We start from the raw sequence: 15,067 nt of genomic DNA, 5'->3' as shown, positions 1-15,067 counted from the left end.
TGTCTTAAAAAAAAAAAAGAAGCCGGGCGGTGGTGGCGCACGCCTTTAATCCCAGCACTCGGGAGGCAAAGGCAGGCGGATCTCTGTGAGTTCAAGGCCAGCCTGGTCTCCAAAGCGAGTTCCAGGAAAGGCGCAAAGCTACACAGAGAAACCCTGTCTCGAAAAACCAAAAAAAAAAAAAAAAAAAAAGAATTCCAGAGCTTCATGGGAATAGTAGTTAGGATTGTCTCAGAAGGTTTATGTGAGAGAGCTTTGCAAATTTCAAAATTAAGCTGCTACGCCAAATCACATTCCTAATGTCACATCTGTAAGTTCAGGTAGGAAATCTAATAGTTCTTCAGGGAAGTTTTGAATACCGGCTTCACCCTTACTGCTGTTGTTCCCCTACGGGGAAGCTGGTTAACACACTTTCAGGAATCTAAGTGACAGCTAATGAGACACAGCTCGATCACAGGGAGAGATGGGGAACCTAAGAGAGATGTGTGACCTGTGTCACAGGTGAAGCCGAGCGGTGGCATTGTTCACATGCTTATCTTTGCCTTGGCGGGGGTAATCTGGGCCTTGGGTTTAGAATCCTTCCTTGCTCACTCTCCCAGGTCTCTGGGCTTCTTTCCTGTCCAGTGGCTGTGCCTGCCACCCTGGCTATGTTACCATTTCCAGGAGCTTAGACCCCATGCTCTCCTATTTGGAATAGACTCTTCCTGTTAGTTACACACACCTCACAGTAACATTCTCTGTCTCTCTGCCAGCAGCATCTTTACACTGGCCATCACCCCATCCTCCCAGAGCATCCGTACCTGGCTGATGCATCTCCTTGGCTATCCATGCTTCCTCATCTTGATCGGGGCCAGGATACCTCGCTACCCATACCTTTCAAAAGCCTTACCTTGCCAGCTCTGCCCTTGACATCTTCCCGTGGGTGATTTCATTTTCATTTCTGATTTACTGGGAATGGAAGTATCCTTGTCACCCTGAGCCTTGCTCTTTACTCCACTCATGCATTCGATTCGTCACCATGGCCTGTCTGACTGAACGCCACATCCCTCTGGCTTAAATCCTTGGTGTGTGTGTGTGTGTGTGTGTGTGTGTGTGTGTGTGTGTGAGGAGAGAGAGAGAGAGAGAGAGAGAGAGAGAGAGAGAGAGAGATGTTTGCAATAACGTGTGTGTGGAGGTCAGAGAAGGAGTCAGTTATGTACATTCTGGGGATCGAACTCAGGTTGTCAGGCTTGGTGGCAAGTACCTTTATCTGCTGAGCCATCTTCCTGTCCTCCTTTATAGCATTATTTTAATTAGTAACTTCCTGTTAGAATTCTTCTCTTATGTGATTTCTTAATTTCTTTATTTTTTTAACATTCAAGATTTTATTAATTTTTTTAAAAAAACACTGTGATTTAGGCATATGTTATTTGATAGTCGAGATTTTTATACCTTCAAGTTATGATTTTATTTATTTTTTCATTCCTAATTTCATGGCAAAAACCAGATAATTTTTGCCATAAATTCTATTCCAGGTCCCACGTTTCTCCTTTTCTTTTTGGTTTTTTGAGACAGGGTTTCTCTATGTTGCCCTGGTTGTCCTGGAACTGGCTTTGTAGACCAGGCTGACCTTGAACTCACAGAGATCCTCCTGCCTCTGCCTCCCTGAGTGCTGGGATTTAAGGTGTGTGCTGCCACACCCAGCTTGTTTCTCCTTTCTTAAATGCCATAGATGTTCTTTCAACTCAATGCTTTGAGATAATGATTTCTTCCAAATTTACGGATTTTTTTTAAATGTGTCCATGCACATTTGATTGCCAGTGACTTCAGTTGTAATTATGTTGGTCAGAATGGGAAATTATCCATGAAATATTTATTTAAAGTGTCCCAAACAAAAGGCATTATCGCCACCATCAACAAAAGCATTGCTTGTTGTACACTGTGTAACAAATTGTTACTAATGAGTTATGCAACCATGGGTCCAACGTTGCTGTTTCTGATCAATTCTTCCCGTGGAGAGGCAGCAGGCAAAGAGGAGAGACTTCCTGGTGTGGGAACAATTGAAAGACTGTGGACTGTTCAGTGGAAAGTGTCATCAGTGATTGATCGGAGGGCAGGAATTGTCAACCTGGTATTGCAAGGGATCTATAAATCACGAAATTACATGTACATTTTGGTGTGTACTTATATTTTTCTTCTGGGAAGACTTGCAGCTCCTTATTAATTCTCAGAGGGATCTTTTGTTTAGACAATGGCAAGAACACTGAACTACAATGTAAATGCTTCAAGGCTGTATTAGAAGGAGACAAAATTGGCAGTAATTAAAAACTAAACACTACTTTCTCCTAATTTAATCAGTTAAGAAAAATCAAAGCTAATTGAGAAGCCTGAAAATTTAATAGAAGCAATACAATGGCACAAGCCTTTCTTAACATAGTTGGTATGTTATTAATCATTGATTTTATTTTTCTTCAGAGAAACAGAAACTCTCAGCTTGGGTTAAAAAACTTGAAGAGAGGAGACGTTTTCTAGGGCAGCAACTTAAAAAAAAAAAAAAAACCACAGCTGCTGCTATAAATCAACAAAACAATTACAGTAATCTTGGACCATGTAGAAAGGACTCAAAGAATATTCTGAGACCTGTACAAAGCTCCCCCGTTACCTCTCCAGAATAAAAGGGCAGGAAGAGCAGGCATCCTGGAAGAAAGGATTGTGTTGAAGCAGAGGGGCCTGGCAGGGGGTGGGCTCTGGGAATGCCCTTGTTGCTGAATGAATCAGGGCGGTAATTCTATCCTGGAACCCAGGCAGCTGCCACCCTCTCAGGTGCTTGTACACAAGAACTCTTTTGATGTCACGATAGACAGACACCCTCTTTCTATAACCACAAAAGCGTGTTGAGATCTCCTCATGCAGTTCTCTTGTGTTTCAGGTTGATGGGCTTGGGGGAGAAGAAAAGAGAGCTACGTTCTGGAGACAGTTGATGTAGTTTTAAGAGGTAGTGGGATGGTAACTCATGGGAACACGCACATTTGGAGCTCGTAAAGCAAGGCATGGACGTTTTGTATGCATTCAGAAACCCTCAGGCTGGAAGACGCTAAGAGAATTCTCAAGTGCCTTCAACTGTATGATCGGAATGATCAAACACACACATGTCCATGCACATATTCCCCCCATACTCTTTGGGGACTGGGTCTCATGTAACCTAGGCTGGCCTGGAGCCTACTGTGCAGCTGAGGATGAGGATGGACTTGAAGTCCTTATCCTCCTGCCCCTGCCTACTGAGAAATAATTTTATGAGTGATTTTTTTTTTGACCAAATGTGCCATCTTTTAATGCAATCTACTGGGTTTGAAACAAAAATAGACCATAAAGAAACACTTGTTTACTTTTAAAATAAAAAATTCAACCTGTTTTTATCATAGTTCCAAGCAAAACATGGACCATATTTTATCTTGTGCAGCCAAAGAAAATGTTCAAGAATGTCCCTTTCCTGAGAAAGCTGGAGGTAAACACATAGAGTCCTGGCGGCTCCCTGGAAGACCTGTTCATTTTATTGCTTTGGTAGTGACCCCCGATGGCTGTCGAGGTGCTGATCGCCGTGGGCATTGCTGGGCTAACCTAGTCATCAGTAAGGGAATGATGCCTTGGCCATAGCCCTGTGCTTTGCTCTCCTTAATCTGCCCACCATCACTGGCAACACGTGCCTGCTTAGAGATGTGCATGGGCTGTATTTCTTATTAAGGAGTATATTAATCTGGCTGTGTCTTCCTTTCCCTGGATTGGTTCACATAGCTTAATTAGACATACGATCCTAGCCAAATGACTCAACTCTTTTCTGTTTAGCATTTCGAGCAACTTTATCAAAAGGCCACTTAAGAATCGGCGTTCTTGCCGGGCGGTGGTGGCGCACGCCTTTAATCCCAGCACTCGGGAGGCAGAGCCAGGCGGATCTTTGTGAGTTCGAGGCCAGCCTGGGCTACCAAGTGAGTTCCAGGAAAAGGCGCAAAGCTACACAGAGAAACCCTGTCTTGAAAAAACAAAAAAAACAAAACAAAACAAAACAAAACAAGAATCGGCGTTCTTTATGTGACCCATTCGCTCTGTTTCTGTTAGTTTTGCACCTGCCTGCATCACAGTCTGTGGTTGGATGCTTCCGTGGTCTGTGGTGTCCTGACTAAGCTGAACAAGTGCATGACTGGTGTATGCCACTGTCACCTAAGGCTGGGCTCTGCTATTCTCTTGTTAGCATGGCTTCCTTTCCTTCTACCTCTGCGTGTCCATGGCCTGTTTGTCTTGTAGAGTTAAGTTACTCCTCCACCTGAATGCAGCCCTTCATATAGTTTTCCATTCAAAGACAGAAGACGTGTATGTGGCATCATCCCCTTGAACTTTGTATCAGTCTGTCACGGTGTCACTTTGCCTGCTTGACAAATGCCATTAAATATATGTGCTGATACACCATGTACTTATCATGATTTATGTGAATCTCATAAAACTTGGATTCTCAGGTAAGCAAAAGCAGGTCTGGGGATCTCTCTAGGTTTGACAATGTAAATCGACAGATGCTCTTCTGTCGACTATTTCTTTAGCTTGTTAAATGAAACATTTATTGTAGAGCACCGTGTCCTGTGATTGCCTCCCTGAGTAGTTGTCCCCTTGTTTATAAGAAGCCTTAGCCGATGGTTTGCATCAGATATTCATTAACTTGAGATCACACGTGTTGCTGGAGACAGGGTTCCCCTCATAAAGTCTTCCTGGAGCAGCTGCTCAAGTCATGCTGCTTGGAGTGGTAGAACTTCCTTAGCCTGGCAAGTGGGTACAGCACAGTGGTTGGCATTCTGTCTTATCCCCAGGGTGGATAAGCTCTCAAGAAAAAATATTAAATTGGAGCAAGGTGCAGTGAGTGGCATGCATCCCAGCACTCGGGAGGCAGAGGCAGTGCAGATCTCTGTGAGTTCAAGGCCAGCTTCGTCTACAGAGCAGTTCCATGGGTACACAGTGAATCTATTTAAAGAAGAAAGAAGGAGGGAAGGAAGGAAGGAAGGAAGGAAGGAAGGAAGGAAGGAAGGAAGGAAGAAAAGGAAGCAGGAAAGGAAGAAACTTAAATCTGTGGTCAGCAACGTATGAAAATGTACACAGAATTTTGGATTTGGGCCTCCTTTCGTATGTTGACGGATCTGACAATGCTGTGCCCAGTTCTTGCATGGCAGTAGCAGGGTTGAGCTCCATGTGCTTTGGTAGGAACTGCTTTTGTTGTTTGTGACCTGGCCCACTCTGAGGTCTAGGACCCTGTGGGTATCTGAATTTTAAGCCTCTGGAATAACTCTGCCAGAAGTGGCTTAGTTAGGAGACCCCTGAAGGACCTCGGTTGTGAGGTGTTGTCGCCTGCAATGGACAGTATTCGTTCATTGTGGCAAAAGTTTCTTAGGAGTCTGGAAATGTTTTTCTGTAATGTGCTTTTAAAAGGTAAGATAGCGGGATTTGGAATTCTTTTACAAGGGACTTTTATGTTTTTCAGGAGGCAAGTTGATTCACTGCTTGGTTTTGGAATCACAGCATTTTCAAGGGGAGTGGTATGGGGAGGGGGCATCAGATTTGTGTGTAATATTCTTCCAGAATTTACCAATAAATGTAGACTAGTGGATTTCCCAGGCTTTGTTCCACTGAGTCAGGAACTCTGGGTTGGGCCCAACAGCCAATGCCTTCTAAGTTCTCCAGGGCCATTCTGTACCAGTCCCCTGCAAGCATACAATGGAATACAATAATATAATAATAAAATATAATGGAGTTTAGGTTTAAGTTTATTTTATTTATTTCTGAAAAATTTTCATAACGCTGACCTTTTCAGTCCAAGACTTATTTAATAAATTCTGAGCCACAAAACTTGTTATGGCCTCATAATTGAGGTTTACACCAATTATCAGCCTCAGCAAGAGAGTTCTGGATTCCTCCTGCCTCCCACACGTGGTTGTGTAAGTGTTTGCTGCAGGCCTTTTCCTGGTTCCTGGCTTATGTTCTGATAAAGTGCACCATGCCTTGTTATAGTTCAGCCTTGCTTGGGACCTCTGCTTTGAGACGCACCCCGAGTGCTGCTGAACCAGACCCTTCTGGCAATGCTCCTGTTGCCGTGGGTAATGATGGGATGTAGCAAATGGCTTACAGATATTAGCTGCTGTTGCTGCTGCTGCTGCTAGGGCCGGTGGTCTGCTTTGATTGAGAAGGTTCAGAAGGCTATACGTGTCAGTTTCAAGATGAAAATCTAAAACATATAGATGGGAGTGTGCTTTGTCAGTGAGATGGCCAGAGGCCTTTTACCTTAGTATTCCTTCTGATACGTCTTCCTTTTGGTCTGTAAGACTGACTTGGTTTGACCAGTGTTTACATCTGCTTTGCCCCTGGACAGTGGTTTTGTGATCTCCGAGCATCTCAGATGAAGGAATAAAAGAATCAGTAAGAATGGGTGGGGCTAGCTTCCTGGAAGCCAGATGTGTGCTCGTGACTTTGCAGATGTTCTCTTTGGAGAGCCAGGTCTACCTGGGAGACTGCAAAGGAGATGGACCAGAGCGAAGAGGAAGCCGATGTCCTGCCAGAGGCACGAGAGGCTCTCTCCTGGACTCAAGGCAGAATCTCAGAAAATGTTGGTGGTTCATTTTTAAAGTAGACTCCTCTGGTGCCTAAATTCGGTCTCTCCCCAAAGGACAAAGTTTTTCTATCTTGTTATTTACTTTTCCTGTTGCTGTGACAAAATCCTGAACGGAAGCCACTTAAGGAAGGAAGGTTTGTTCCGCCGGTCCATCATGGCGGGGAGGTCAAGGTGGCAAGCGTGTGAAGGGTTGTTCAGAGAGCAGAGAGATGATGCTGTCGCCCAGCTTCCTTTCCTCTTGTGAATTCACTCTGGGCCCCCAGCCCGTGACTGGTGCCGCTCGCTCACACGCAGGGTGAAGCTTCCTGGCAGCTCTGTCCGGAGGCTTCTCTCCCGGAGCATCCTTGACCCTGTCAATATGAACCTTCGTATTCATGACAGGTGCTGAGAGAGACGTAGGTGTGTCCCCACTGGACGGCGGTGCTCCTTCTAGGGGGGCTGGGGTTGCATGACAGGTCGGGTGTGTTTTGTTGAAAGGGTGGGCTTTTTCATATTCGAAAGGAAAAACATTGAAGGTTTCTTTCTTATCCGTCCAATCGCACAAAATATTAGCCAGATAACTGACAAAATGTTTGATTATCTCCAGTGCTTTTCACTGTAGCGTTAGGATGTCTTCCCGTGAACATTATCATTGGTGCCGCTATGGGACGTGGGGGGCGGGGGTGTGTGTCTGTAGGAGGGAGCCTGGCTGAGGTGAGGGGAGCATTAGACAGGGCTACAGCTGACCAGATTCTCATCTGCTGTCATCCACTTTGATTGGTTTTGACTTGGTGGGCAAGAATCCACTCCCTGTGATCTGATCTGGGAGGGCAGTGGCTGGACTTCACTGTGGTCTGACCTGGGGGGACAGGACAGTGACTGGACTTCACTGTGGTCTAACCTGGGGGTGGGCAGTGGCTGGACTTCACTGTGGTCTGACCTGGGGGGGGCAGTGGCTGGACTTCACTGTGGTCTGACCTGGGGGGGGCAGTGGCTGGACTTCACTGTGGTCTGACCTGGGGGGGCAGTGACTGGACTTCACTGTGGTCTGACCTGGGGGGGGCAGTGGCTGGACTTCACTGTGGTCTGACCTGGGGGGGGGACAGTGACTGGACTTCACTGTGGTCTGACCTGGGGGGGGGGCTGGACTTCACTGTGGTCTGACCTGGGGGGGACAGTGGCTGGACTTCACTGTGGTCTGACCTGGGGGGGGACAGTGACTGGACTTCACTGTGGTCTGACCTGGGGGGGGCAGTGACTGGACTTCACTGTGGTCTGACCTGGGGGGGGACAGTGACTGGACTTCACTGTGGTCTGACCTGGGGGGGGGACAGTGACTGGACTTCACTGTGGTCTGACCTGGGGGGGGGGGGGGACAGTGACTGGACTTCACTGTGGTCTGACCTGGGGGGGGGCAGTGACTGGACTTCACTGTGGTCTGACCTGGGGGGGGGGACAGTGGCTGGACTTCACTGTGGTCTGACCTGGGCGGGGGGGACAGTGGATGGACTTCACTGTGGTCTGACCTGCGGGGGGGGGGGGCAGAGACCACGCTTCACTACGTGGAAAGCATTTCTCAGCTGTAGAGCTTTGAAGACCTAAACTCTGAAAATTAAGTCCAAAAACATCCGAGCAGTCCAAATGCTCCAAAAATTCCTCTATAAATCAGCTGTTAGCTTCAACAAACAAAAGTTTGCTTCCCTTGGCAGCTTTCCATGGGAAATATTTGGAAATAGTTAAAGTTTCTAGGGCCGAGGAGATGGCTCACACCAAGAAACACTAGCCTCAGAAGCTTGATGACCCGAGGTCATTTCTGGAACCTGTGGAAGGATCTGGATGTGGTGGCTGGTGTGTCTGTCGCCCTGCTGTCCTGTAGTGAGATGGGAAGTGGGGTCAGGAGGACTACCTGGAAGACTGTGGCCAGCTAGTCTGGAGTCCACAGCCCATCAGCAGACACAATAAAAGAGACCCAGCCTTAATATGGTGGAAGGCGGCAAGAGCACACTGCAAAGTCGTTCTCTGTCCTCCATGTGTGTTGTGATGCACCCCCCCCCCCCCCCCCCGCCGACCGACCCTACCGATAAATAAAAGAATAGTTAACATCTAGATAGATTTTGTGAAGAATATTATCTGTAATATCTGTAAAGAATATTGTAATTTTTGAGAGCTTGTAAAATTTAAGAAGCTGTAAGTTTTTTAGAAAATTTAACCTGTTATCTTCACTTTAAAAACATTCATAGACACCATGACAAGAAAGTCTTCCTCAGAATTCTATCCTTTAGCTTCATGGTTCCATCTCAAGGTGGACTTTGTAGCCTATATAGTTTAGATAGATAGATTAGAGAGAGAGAGAGAGAGAGAGAGAGAGAGAGAGAGAGAATAAGGAAACATAGAAATTAAAAAAAAAGTCTTACCCCAAACCCAAAATAAACCAACAGAACCATGTAACTGGGTTGATGTGCACCCCTGTGATCCCAGCACTTGGGAAGTAGAGGTAGGAGAACAAGAGTTCAAGGTCACCCTTGATTGCAAAGTGAGTTCAAGGCTAGTCGAGCTTACATGAGACTGTCTAAAAGAAAGAAGATAAAAACAAAAGCAGACAAATAAACCCAAACACTGCCAACTCCACCTAGAGATGAACATTCATAACGAGAGAAGAGCATTATGAACTGTTACTCTTGATGAGTAGATTTAATCCACACTACAAAACCATAATGTTGGTGTGACACCAAAATGCTTCCTAGAGAAGTGTGTCAATGAAGGGAATCCGGGCTGTAGCATAGGCTGTTGATCGTTCCTCCTCACAGTAGTTTAGGGACACAAGCCATGCAAGAGCAGGAAGCTGGGAGCTGCTGAGTCTTCCTGCTCAGTCTGACCCACATGCAAAGCCTCACCGGCGTAAGGCAGTCTTTAGAGATGGAGACTCAGAGGCCAGAGAAGTGTTAAAGATCCTCCTCAATCCTAACTTATTGATGGAGAGCACAGCAATCGAGAGACAGAGGCAGGTGGATCTCTGTGAGTTCAAGGCCAGTTTGCTCTACATAGCAAGTTCTAGGCCAGCCAGGGATGCATCGTGAGACCTTGTCTCAAACAAGACAGACAGACAGACAGAACCCTCAAGTTACTGGTGAAGAGCAGTAAGTGGCACAACATATTTAACTAACAAACAGTAAAATTAAATAAGAAATGCCAGAAACTCAGTAATTCAAAATTGAGAAAGCAGCGAGCCATGTATAAGCAGCATTGATAATAACCTTTTTGTTTTTGTTTTTTCAAGACAGGGTTTCTCTGTGCAGCCCTGACTGTCCTGGAACTCACTTTGTAGACCAGGCTGGCCTCGAACTCACAGAGTCTCCCTGTCTCTGCCTCCTGAGAGCTGGGATTAAAGACAGGCACCCCCCCCCCCCCCAGTTAGCACTGAGGTCTTTAGAATAACTTCAGTATATACACTTGATGGAATTGAATTAAACACATTACTTTTCTCTCTCTTTGCTTCATACTAAAAAAGAGCATTGATAATAGATTGAGTCAGGTACTAACTTTCAAAATTTCAGTTCACAAGGACATAACTGTTTTCAGAAAATGTGATTTGTAGTTATTCATGTCCGAAGCGGGGGATGAATGCCTTAGCCTGTAGCTTGGATATGTGTAGCTACCAGGCTTCATGAATAAGTTAAAATGATGCACCTTGGTTCTTCGATTTTGCTTTTTTTTTTTTTTTGGTTTTTCGAGACAGGGTTTCTCTGTGTAGCTTTGCGCCTTTCCTGGGACTCACTTGGTAGCCCAGGCTGGCCTCGAACTCACAGAGATCCACCTGGCTCTGCTTCCCGAGTGCTGGGATTAAAGGCGTGCGCCACCACCACCCGGCTTGATTTTGCTTTCTTTTCCTTGTAGAAAATAACATGGTAGTGGATTTTTGGTTGCTGGTGTTCACGGTGTGTAGGGTATAAAAATCTATTTATGTTTTCTATGTGAATTTACAGACAGTATTCAGAGGCATTTGTGTGCCTGTATTTATTGAACTATGGGAACAGTCCCTGAAAGTGTAGTCTTATGTGCCTACATTTAAATGGTCATTTGTCACTATTCCATAATAGTCTTGCAGCTCAAGGACATTGTGTACATTTAACTGAGCCACATCAGTGTTCTCTAGATTTGAATGGTGACTAATAATTTGGTTGAATTCAGCAGATGTAATGGTTACTTTTCATGTTTAGCATGTGTTCAGCAAACCATTTGGCTTTCTTTTGGATTTACTTAATACTTGAGCATGTTGCAGATTGCCTGGCAGACAGCAGTTGCTTGATGATCGAGCTCATGAAGTTAATATGTGGCTGTTGATTTATGATGTTCATTGATATCCTTTTGATGGTTCCTCTTTTTTTCCATTCATCACTTACTGTCAGCTAATTAAAAGGGGGCGATTTGAGTATATACTAGAAAGAAAATTTTAATTTTGGTCTTTAAAAAGAAAAGAGAAGACATTGGAGAAGACAGTAGGGTGGTTGACATAGCTTAAACTGTCAAATATGAAAGGTCCATCAGCATCTCAGAGCATCATGTTGAGAATAAAAAGAATGGCTGAGTCTTATGTGTAAGATCAGGAATAAGTGACCAGGCACGGTTCCCGCGAATGGAGAATCAACAATTTAGTCATTTCTAACTGCACTGCTCTCCTTTCTCAGAGAAGTCCATGTTTGTTAAAGTCTCACATTCAGGTGGACTGCAGAAAAGCAAGTAGCTCCCCTCCCCTCCAGGCAAGTGAGCTAGGAGGCCCCTCAGCTCCACACACTCATGTCCAGGTACCGTGGAGGCAGGAGTTGAAAGGTGGCACCTTGTAGGAACTGCTCCACCTGCTGAGGTTGAGAGAAGACGGTGACCTGCGTCTGTCTGTCCTGTGCTAACGCCCTTTGTTCTTTCCTTCTAGTCATACAGTTTATCAAGAAAGAAAATAGTGCACTACACCTGTTTCGACCAGCGGAAACGAGCGAATGCAGCGTTCTTGATAGGTGCTTACGCTGTGAGTACTTGATTTGGGATGCTTTCTGTGATCAAGTGGGCGGAGCCACGATGCTTCCATTAAATCTCCAGCTAACACTGCTGTTAAATCTCAGGCCCGTCCCAGTGGGACAGGAGGGGTACTGATTGGGAATGGAAAGTGGACTGACATCAATGGCGTACTTACTCTGTTATTATTGTTGTTGTTATTATTATTATTAATTATTTTGTTTTTGATTGCTCTGAGTCAGAGTCCTCTCCATGGCTGGCCTGGGACTTACTAAGTAGTCCAGTCTGGTCTTAAGTTGGAGATAGTCTTCTTGCCTCAGCCTCTGTAGTGTTAGAATTTCATGCATGAGCCATCTGGTCTAGATATAGGTTTATTTTTGGATAGTTAGTGAGAGACTCTTGGAATCATGAGTGTAGCTCGGATTCTACTATTATCAGAATTTTAGTGCAAAGAACATCTATTCCTAGTGAGGATATATCCAAGATGAAAAGGTATGTATATGAGTGAAATATAATATTGTGCAGGTGTTCTTTTTGTAGGGGTTGGGGAGGTACAGCACATTCTAGACAGCAAAGGAGAGGCTTATTATTGTTAATTTTTTAAATCAATCCATGCATTCATCTATACAAACATTTGCAATAGAAAAAATGGAATGGAATATAAACCATGCAAATATTACAGCCTCCCTAATTACTCAATATGATCTTTATAAAAGCAAAGTTTGAGTAGAAGTTTTGTTCTCTGAAAGCACAAAAGTGTCAATATGAGTCCTATCTGAGCGTGTCACAGTTTCTGGAAATTTCTGGATATGCTGGGACTGGTCCAAAAGAAGACAGAAGTCACCAGGGTTAAATGTACCTCTACCCTGGACTAGCTCCTCAGGGCTGTATGTGATGCCCACGGACGAATATGCTGGTTCACAGGCAAGAGAGGATGCTGGCATTTCCGCTCATCCCCAGGAAAGGCTGGTGTGTCTCCGAAGCCTGAAGCTTGTGCTGTGTGAGCTTTCCAGGCCTCATTTGCAGACCTTGAGGGAAGGCACCATGCTCTGTCATACCAAGCCCAAGTTTCCAGGGGGAGGGGCCCAGTGGCACTGCCGGCAGGGAAGAGGACAAGCTGATAGTCACATGTAGGCCTGGAGCTTGCTTCTGGGACTTGAGTCCCTAGTTCTTTTCCTTCTTTTGTAAACCCTGGGGTCATCCCTGGTGGCCCCTTTTCTTCTTGTTCTATAGACCGCACAGGAGAGTAGAAGGAGCAGAGTCTAAGAATCAATAAAAGATGGCTTTTTTGTCCTGAAGGGGTTCTGTGCTGAAGGGGTCAGGTCACCTTCTCTCTCTCCGCTTTATTTATTCTCCCTGTCTGTAAAATGGGTGGGTTGGCTACCATGACTCCTAAATTTCCTTCCAAGTCTCCTTAGGATACGAGAATGATTTGTGGTGCCAGTCAGGCCATTGTTTTTTATCTTAAGAGCATACATGAAAAGCTAGCTCTTGGTGGGAAGGGTTGGTGAAATGCTAGTTGCTGAGTTAAGCAGGCACGCTATTTTTTTTTTTTTAAACTTTACACTGATAATTGGCACTCCCTTGATAGACAGCATGACTAAATATGGAAAGGCTGTACTGATCTCTCGACTCAAGTCATGAACCAAGCATGTCTTTCCTATGGGGCTGTGATGTTTTGTGAGCATGTTATTAGTTCTCTCTCTCCTTTTCTCCCTTTCTCCCTCCCGCCCCCCCTCCTCTCCCCCCTCCCCACTTCCTTCCTCTTACCTTCCCACCCATCATCCAGCTTTGTTTAGAGTGGGCTTTCACCATCTACCGCTAGAATTTTGAAATGAAGTCTAGCTATTACACATGCATTGAGCTCATGAGAAAGTAGCCTGAGGTAAACAAATGGAGGAGTTTCTGTCACTTTAAAGCAACCCTAGGAGAAAGAGCAGGTCTGGCCTGGTAGGAGAAGTGCTGAGCACAGCGTGAGCTTGTCTTACACCTAGTCACAGTCCTGAGTGTAAAGTGATTTTTCTTGTCTTGACCATTTCCCAGCTGACCTTTCTGATTTTGTAAATGTGCTCCTTAGAAAGATTAAAAAATCAAAAAACTGTTATATAAAAATGACCTTCAGAATTGTGGTTGTTTCTTAGAGATTTATGCCTTTGCTTCATGGATCTGTATGCACTTAATTGTTGACACAATTGTTGTAAGATAGTAATAGGAGTTATATGTATCAGTTAATTTTATTAGTGTTGCTAGGAGGGGAAGTCTCATTCTTATGAGGGAATCTTCGCTGGGTATGAACAGGCCTCTAACTTGGGAGCAGCCATGTAACCCATGAGACAAAGCAGGTATATGCGTTTATCAGAGTGATGGCCCGTAGAGTGAAGACAAGTCTCTTTAAATGCGCCGTCAGCCATGGTTGCAGTGGCGTTGACTCAGGCCTTGAGACAGGCCTTCTCTGAGCTCTCATTTTCCCATTGATAAGATTTAGATAATAGCAGGGCTTCCCTGCTTATTGTGCAGAATTATTATGAAGGTCAAACATCCAACTGTCTGCTGGATGGCAACACATTCTATATCTAAATTATCACAAATTTAACATACCCTTCCCCTATCTATCCCAAACTGACTCATTTCCTCACTAACCACCCGTTTCAGAAAAGTTAACTCTTACTATTGATAAGCCAGATTAAAAGTTAGTCGTCACTTCTCTTCCTCAGGCCCCTCACCCCACATTACAGACTTAATCAGAAGTGTGACTGCCTCGAACTCTTAAGATGCATGTTGAACCAGAGTGCACCTTCCCATTTAATGCTGTTACCTAGGCCAAGACACTGCCATCCGTTTCCTTGATGACTCCCGTAGCTTGGAGCATTTCTTCCTGCTTTCCTTTCCGTATTCTTGTTTCCCTTTGAACTTACTTTCCATGTAATTGTCAGGGTCGTCTTTAAAAAATGCAAGTGAGATCACACCATGACCCTGGTTTAAATCTGGTGGCTGACTGTTCTTGGCATCTATTCCTTTTTGATTGGCACCTGTGTGGTGTAATGACCTCTATGCCCATTGTCCTCCCGTCATACTGGCCTTTTAACTGAACACCACACACCTTCTCTCACCTGAAGCCTTCATGTTTCTACTTTCTTTATCTAGAACATTCTTTTTTTTTTTTTTTGGTTTTTCGAGACAGGGTTTCTCTGTGTAGCTTTGGGAGCCTATCCAGGAACTCGCTCTGTAGACCAGGTTGGCCTCGAACTCACAGAGATCTGCCTGCCTCTGCCTCTCGAGTGCTGGGATTAAAGGCATGTGCCACCATGCCCAGCCTTTTATCTAGAACATTCTTACTTCTGACCTTTGCATACTTGTTTTTTTTTCCCCCAAAGTTACTGTCTTGGAGCTTTTTCTCAAACTCTGCCCCGTTCCCCAAGCCTTGTTCACCTCCTAGTTCTTTGCTATTTTTATTTTCCTGGT

General features: G+C 44.9%; 1 protein-coding gene across 3 annotated transcripts in view; it reads left to right on the top strand.

Annotated features, from left to right (window-relative positions):
• Cdc14a (cell division cycle 14A) overlaps positions 1-15,067 on the top strand; it is a 175,361-nt gene that overhangs the window by 26,857 nt on the left and 133,437 nt on the right. For all 3 annotated transcript variants that reach the window (XM_028890148.2, XM_037207038.1, XM_028890146.2), the window contains exon 4: positions 11,526-11,618. In XM_028890148.2, coding sequence (XP_028745981.1) covers positions 11,526-11,618 — 93 coding nt within the window. The remainder of the gene's footprint in view (positions 1-11,525; positions 11,619-15,067) is intronic.

Source organism: Peromyscus leucopus, chromosome 6 (genome assembly GCF_004664715.2).
Source record: "Peromyscus leucopus breed LL Stock chromosome 6, UCI_PerLeu_2.1, whole genome shotgun sequence".
In the NCBI taxonomy this organism is placed as follows: Eukaryota; Metazoa; Chordata; class Mammalia; order Rodentia; family Cricetidae; genus Peromyscus; species Peromyscus leucopus.
This window is presented reverse-complemented; position numbering and strand designations above follow the sequence as displayed.